This window comes from Grammomys surdaster, unplaced genomic scaffold (assembly GCF_004785775.1).
Source record: "Grammomys surdaster isolate TR1022 unplaced genomic scaffold, NIH_TR_1.0 125941, whole genome shotgun sequence".
Taxonomy (NCBI): domain Eukaryota; kingdom Metazoa; phylum Chordata; class Mammalia; order Rodentia; family Muridae; genus Grammomys; species Grammomys surdaster.
The window spans coordinates 4,813,872-4,821,407 of NW_021620763.1; the positions used below are offsets into that span (position 1 = coordinate 4,813,872).

General features: G+C 43.1%; 1 protein-coding gene across 4 annotated transcripts in view; it reads right to left on the reverse strand.

Annotated features, from left to right (window-relative positions):
- Positions 1-242: 242 nt before the first annotated feature.
- The window catches only part of LOC114608926 (NADPH-dependent 3-keto-steroid reductase Hsd3b5-like), a 17,403-nt gene continuing 10,109 nt past the window's right edge, over positions 243-7,536 (reverse strand). For all 4 annotated transcript variants that reach the window (XM_028753035.1, XM_028753034.1, XM_028753036.1 and 1 more), the window contains 2 exons: positions 4,172-4,336; positions 243-1,404 (listed from right to left, as the gene is read on the reverse strand). In XM_028753035.1, coding sequence (XP_028608868.1) covers positions 593-1,404; positions 4,172-4,336 — 977 coding nt within the window. In that variant the 3' untranslated portion in view covers positions 243-592. The remainder of the gene's footprint in view (positions 1,405-4,171; positions 4,337-7,536) is intronic.

Consider the following 7,536-nt stretch of genomic DNA (forward strand, 5'->3'; position numbering starts at 1 on the left):
TGGAAGAAATTGTAACTCTGTAGCATTGTTTCTGTCAGGGTCCCTAGTACACAAAACAGAATAAAATATTACAGTCATTTAGTGCTCACTCAAAGGACAATGGGTTGGAATTAGTCTCACATCTTCATCTGTTCCCAATTTTCCCTCGGTCCACCTCAGATCCATGATCTCTTTCTGATCCCAGCATGGCCCTGTCTGGACACAGAAGGGACGTAGAATCCTTTGTTTACAGAAAAACACAATTCACTGTTGAAGGATTGACAAATATTTATTGTTCCTTCCATTGGGTTTCATAAAGCAAGCAGAATTTTCTGAAGGCTAGACATGCTTTGAATGGGGAGAGAAAATAATGGAGAGAGCTCTGAGGTACAAGAGGTGCTGAGGAGTTTGGATTCAGGAGCTGGGGCACAGCTGCCCGTGTATCTCTGGGCAGGCACTTCAGAAAGAAGGCTTGTGGCTGGGACAGTGACTGGCAAGCCTTTTGGTGACTTCATTACAACTCTAAGATCTTCTGTATCAAAGAACCTGAGTTGTGCCTCTGTCTTTGGTAGAGGACCTATAATACCCAGGGCCATGTCTCGCCCTCTTCTCATCACTGAGACTTTGTGTCCAGTGTCTCCCTGTGCTGCTTCACCAGTGTCCCAATCCACTCTGAGGTTTTCTGCTTCGCTTCCTCCCAGCTGACAAGTGGCTCATAGCCCAGATCTCGCTGAGCTTTTTTGTAGGAGACAGTGAACACACTATTTAGCACTATAACCTTAAAGCGGTTAAAGGGTGGCCTATAGTTGTAGACTGGACTTAGCAGGAAGCTCACCGTTTCCAGAAGGAAGGCAAGCCAGTAGAGCAGGCGCAGAGGAAGGCTCCAACTGGAATCAAGGCGGAGGCCCCACTCCTTGCTCAGGGTGTAATTTAAATCATCATAGCTTTGGTGAGGAGTGTCATCTGAGATGTAATAAAACTGTCCATGGATGCTTGGGGACTTCTTGGGGTCTTGTAGGACTCTGGCAGCCACAATGTGAGCCCAGGCTGCATTGCTCACATACACTGGGTTGACTATGGAGAATGATGCATACTTCTTAAGCATGCTGTTGTTCTTGAGCGCTGCATTTACAATGATTGAAGTGATTCGGTTTTCTTCCCCATAGATAAATGGGACTCTTAAGGCACAAGTATGCAAAGTGCCACCATTTTTCAGGTTGCTCCCATTGGCTGCCAGCACTGCCTTCTCCGCCATCTTTTTGCTGTATGGATATGGATCAGACCATGTGCTTTCATGATACTCTTCCTCATGGCCATTCAGGATGATCTCCTTGTAGGAGTTTGGTCCAGCCACAATTGTTGAACTGCTGTAGATGAAGGCTGGCACACTGGCTTCCACACAAGCATCCAAAAGGAGCTGAGTACCTGCTCAGAGAAAGCTTACCATTACTGCGACCAAATAAGACAACGGGACCACTGTGGCAATGGGGTCAGATTGGTTTCCATTCCACCCCCAGTGGGAGGGATGCCTATCTTCAGATCTAAGTGCAGTCCCACCTCATATGGACTCAAACCTACCATTCTATAGTCACAAAATAACCACAAAATTAAAAGAGGTGACATTGAAATCTAGAAATGAAGGATTTTTAGGGTTTTGATCTATAACACCCCCTCTCTGTTTATATGCTGGTATGTACTTCTATTTTCAGTGCTAGGGATCAAACAAATCTAAGCTTTCTCCATGTTACACAATCATCTCCAACTGTCTGGGTTTTTGTTGTCGTTCTTGTTGTTTCTATTGTTGTTGTTCTGATAAACACCATGATCAAAGCATCTTGGGTATTAAAGTCTTTCTATGGCTCACACATCTAGATCACAGTACATCCCTGAGCAAAGTCACTTCAGGAACAAAGGAAGAAGCCACGTACCAATGCTGCTCCCTCGCTTGCTTCCCATGGCTGCTCAGCTTGCTTACACATATAACCCAGGACCTCCCTCTCAGTGTTGACATCTCCTACATTGGTGGGCCATTCCATGTTAATCATTAACATAACCCCAGAAATACACACAGGCCTATCTGATGGCAGCAATTTCTCAGTTGAAGTTCCTTCTTCCCAGTTAACTACCACATGGCAAGCTAACAAAAACTACCCAGTATTTTTTTTTTTTACATTGGAAAGTACTCTCCTGGATTGATATTCTGGAAAAGCATACCTTTTAAGTGTTTTAAAAACTGATATCAATAAATTAGTTTCAGGATGTTGCTCAGTGATTGAGCCTTTGCCTTGCTCTCCAGAAACAACAATAACAAGATGTTTAAAAATTCTCCCTCACCAAATAAAAGCAAAGCATCATACATTTCATTTCATTAAAGGTGTGTGCTTCTTTAATCCAAAAATGCAAGTTATCACATTGTCAGTGGTAGTTCAGAATCTCCAGCATGCCCACTTAGGTGTATTGCCCATAGTGTATGGGCAATATGTATTTTTATTTTACTGTATTTTATTTTCCATGTAGAGTCTTAGTATGTAGTTCAGACTGGGCTGGAAGGTATGATTGTCCTGGTTCAGAGTCCTGAGTGCTAAGATTACAGAAATGTACCACTTGACCTGGGAACCTTTATATATTCATAATCAGACATTAAAGACTGGTGTATTTTTTCTCATGTAGTAAGAATTAATATAGACATTAGAAACTGTTTATTCATAGCATCAAAGTGTGACTAAGAAAGAGGTACAACCTAAAAAGGATCCTTTTGAATTGGTTTTGGTCATCCCCATAAAATTAATTGATTTAGAAAAGGAGCACAGTTAGTTATTTGTAGGTCATGTCAAGGATACATGGCAGGCAGGACCTTGGAGTATATTGGTGCTATGAAGACTGGTGTCAGGAGTAAGTGTGGTTATTTTATATGGTAAAGTCCTTAATTTAGAGTAGACTGGAAATCTACTTTCAAAGCCATTAAATGTTGTGGATTGCTGTTTGTATTTTCTGCTCCCTCAAGAGGGGTGCACCAGCAAGGAGTAGCTCTCATCATCAGGTGATGACAGGTGAAATTTTAATTGGTTAGATAAAGCTAGAGCCTGTGATTGGGCAGTGGAAGTTTGAAAAGGAAGAGCTGGAAGTTTTAGCAAAGAGAGAAAAGGAGGAGAAGAAGGGGAAAGACGGAGGACAGAGGGAGAAGAAGATGGAAGAAGAAGAGGTTGAAGATAGAAGCCCCACATGGCCTGGAGGAGACACAAGTAGCTAGGGATTTCATAGATGGAAGATAGAGTTTGTCCAATCTAAGTGTACAGCTTGTAATTATATTATTGAGTTGTGTATTCTTTGTGTGGGCATTTTGGGGTTGGAAATTTACCATGATAACTCTGGATGGTGTAGCGTAAGTCTCTAGTGTTTTCATTTCATGGGGCTAAGGGGAACTGAGTGAATGGTAACTGTCATTCTGCAGGCCAGGTACTGAGGGTGGATGGCTTGAGAATTGGAGCAGCAGCTCCAGATATTTCAGGTAAACTGGTTTGGTTAGCTTAGCAAGCTAGCCTCAGGAACCAGGGAATGATGGCAGCTTTAGCCAGTCATGGAAGGTGGGTAAATAGGCAGATTTAGTGTGTGATTTTTTTTAACTACAACTAAGCATTTAAGAATGTGGATCTAAGCAGGGGAGTTGATGAGCTCTGCCTAAGACCAGTCTTCAAGACTAGAGTGATGCTGATCTGAAGAGAATTATTTTGTGGAAATTGGAAAACCATTGCTATTAATGGAACAAGTACTGGTTCTTTCTTCCGGACTGGCTGTTATCGAGAAGCTTTAAAAGTGCTCTAAAGAAGAAATGTCAGAGTCTGGTCCATAGTGGCGGTGGGTTGATGGAAATCAAGCGTGTGGAGACAGAGTCCTATCACATTGTTGTGAAGAGGCAGGAGAATGTTCCAGGCAATGGCAGTACGTTGAATGTGGCTCTATAAACTTTCTCTCCTACTGTTCCTTCCTCTTTAGTATGGTTTTTTTCTTCTAACAACCAAGGACAAGAGTCCTGATTTCTGCCACCTGTCAACCAAGGAGATGCATCTGGCCTACCCACAGCACAGCAGGTATCCCACTATCCCTCCAGATGTTCCAAAAGAGGGTCTTCCCTCTCCAACCTGTTTTTGGTTTTCATTTTCCAACCTGCTCCATATCTCCTCAGGTACTTTACCTTTCAGATTGACATCTAGGATGGTCTGTCTGGAAGTAGCACCATTGATTTCAACAGCAGCAGCGGTGTGGATGGCAACAGAGATGCCCTGGCAGGCTCTCTTCAGGCACTGGACATCCAGAATGTCTCCCTTCAATATTGTCACCTTGGTCTTTGTCTGTAACTCTGTGGACACAAAGCAGGTCCTTGGGAAGCTTTCTACATGAGATGGAAATTTCCTAACACAGGTGTCAGTTACCTAGGTCTTCAAGGGACTTATGATGAGAAGACACTGGAGAAGGCTTTTCTACAGAAGGAAGCATAAATGCTCAAAAATCAGAATGTAGCATTTGTAGGGAATGAGGAAGCTTTTATACATACTCCACCCCTTTGTAGTAAATGCATCTGAGCAGTAAGATGACATCTGTGCTTTGCACATAAACAGAGTAAATGCATCTGAGCAGTAAGATGACATCTGTGCTTTGCACATAAACAGAGTTATGGATAACTCCTACATTCATTAAAACAGCTGGAGAGGTGGTGGTTAATGAGATTGTGTCCCTGATAGTTTTAATGAGGAGGACCCAGAACACAGAGAGACAAAGATAGAAATTTAAAGGGCTAATAGGTTTTTGAAGCTTTCTGAAGAGACAGCTGAATTAATAAGAGGAAAATGTGGCCTCTGTGAGGGAACTCAGAATGGGCTCCTAAGATTGACTTAGGGGAGTATTTCTTGTCAGATTGATACATTGTAAATGAAGCAATGTCACCCAGATCACATATCCAGGAGCAATGGATGTATCTATGGATTTCTTTTGGGTTTCTCTGATATCTTTTAGATGATACTAGCAATTACAATGTCACTCAAATTAGTTCACAAAATTAACATGTGTCCATGCAGCCTGTACCACTCCCCACACTAACTGCAGCTTCATATTTTGCAGATGATTTTCTAAATTTTCTTTCTTTTCCCAGCTATCTCATGATACCTCGGATTCTGATGTCCCTGGTATAGGTTAGGGAACCACAGAAAGCTTCAGGAACATATGTCAGGACACGCATGTGCCTAGTGAAGACACTATTGTCCCTCTGCCTCCTTCCAATCCATGCTCACTTCTCCATGAACTCTAGGGTCAAGGCTGGCTGGGATCAACTCTTGTGAGACAGTCAGGTCAACTGAATTAAAATGCAACTAAAGAATAGTTTGATAGAGGGAGAAGTAGAAATCCATAGCTGGAGAAATTCTGCTTTGGACAGATGAAAACCTCTGCTGGATTTATCTACTCTAGGCTCCTTTCCCCTGTCAGGTAACCCCAAGAGGGCCTTGAAGTAGAGAAGGATGGGTGTCTTTGTTAAGGTTTCTATTGCAGTGAAGTGACACTATGACTAGGGAACCTCTCATAAGGGAAACATTTATTTGGGGCTGGTTCCCAGTTTCAGAGGGTTTGTCGATTAACATCATGGCAGCATGCAGGCAGACATGGTACTGGCAGAGCTTTGAGTTCTACATCTTGATCCTCAGGCAGCAGAAGGAGACTGCCTTCCACAATAGGCATAGCTTGAGCATATATGAACTCTAATCCTGCCCTACAGTGATATACTTCCTCTAGCAAGGCCACACCTCCTAATAGTGCAACTCTTCATGGGCAAGTTTTTAAACACATGAATCTAGGGGGATTATTTCTATTCAAAACATAATGGGAAAAAGCCTTCTGGGAAGGAAGCAGGTACCAGGATTAGAGTTTCTTTCTGTAGGCTCTTTCCTCTGATTTCATTTGAGCTGAATTTTATACAGACTAGGTCAGAAGAGTAGCTGCGGCATGGCATGTGGTATCCAGATAGAGTATAGTAGACTAGCTTCACACTTCAGGTCTTTGGTGGTCCTAAGATACCAGGCCATCTTAGGTGCTTGGTGGTAGAGCCACGTCTCCTACCTTGTCCAAGACACCATGGACTTGGCAGTTGTTTTGCATTACCATGTCATGGAGGTGATGTCAGGCTATAATCTGGAGTAGAAACAGATCCAGAGAGAAGCTCAGACTCAGCTGCCTTTAAAAGGACAGAGGGTACTGCCATACCTCCTTTTTTTTTTCTTTTTTTTTTTTTGCTGTGAGATTTTAGGGAAGTCACTTTTCATCATTGTTGCCTTCTTGTCTGAGGAATCAGAAGACAGTTATCTTTGTTTAAGTGTTTCATGTTGGGTAGGGATAAGGAGTTTACATTATTAAGAAGTTTCTGACCTCCAGTATTTGAAGGGGACCTTGTAATGGCTCCAGTCCCCCTGTTGTTGTCCAGTGAGGTATGAGGGCCATACCCATCCTGATGTCTTTTTCCTGGAGAGGGGATACTTTTGAGGTCCCCTTCAAATACTGGAGGTCAGGCCTCTATCCCCGCCTTCGCAAGTTTAGAATTGCCACAGCCCTTTTATACTTAGAGAAGGGAGGAGATGTCAGGGGCAGCCCTGCTTACACACTGTAGGCCTAAAATCAGCCGTAGGCCTAAAATCAGCAGTGGGCCTGTCATACATGTATACTAACACCAAGTCTTGGGTCTCAGTGGAAGAAAATTGAAACAGATGGCTATAAGCTAATGTCAACGGGCAGCTTTTGTGGAAATTTATAAGCCTGAGTGGTCATAGACCTTGTAAATAGGTAGCCTTGGCAGATAATACCAGCTTAGATGGGGACAAGCGAGTCATAGGCAGAGTCATGGTGACTTGTCCCCTGAATCTTCACCCAGCTGATACCCGGTTCTGAAGATATCTGTATTCCCCCTGAGCACCCACACTCCAGTGTCATTCCCTTCCCCATGTCCTGCCTTTCTGTGTTTATACCCCTGTGTGAATTAATTATGATTTGAGAAAAAATTAAAAAAAAAAGAAGTTTCTGACATAAAAAGGATACTAGGAGGATTCTTTAATCTTACTGGGAGGAGGGAGTGCCAACTGAGAAAAATGCCTCCATAAAATCCAGCAGTTGGCAAGCCTGTGGAGAATTTTTATCACTAGTAACACATGGTGGGGGAACTTTCCATTGTGGCTGGTGCCGTCTATGGACGTTTACAGCTGTGTTCTATAAGAAAGAAGCCATGGGGAGCAAGTCAGTAAGCAGAGTCCCTCCATGGTCTCTGAGTCACCACCTTCTTCCAGGTTCCTGGCCTGTTTGAGTTCCTGTCCTGGTTTTGATCCTTGTTGAAGTGTAATGTGGAATTTCAAACCAAATAAATCCTTTCCTCCCCTCATTGTTTGTGGTCATGGTGTTTCATCACAGGAATAATAAGTAACCCTAAGACAGATTCTTTATGTTATTTCTCTCTCTCTCTCTCTCTCTCTCTCTCTCTCTCTCTCTCTCTCTCTCTCTCTTTCTCCCTCTCCCTCTCCCTCTCCC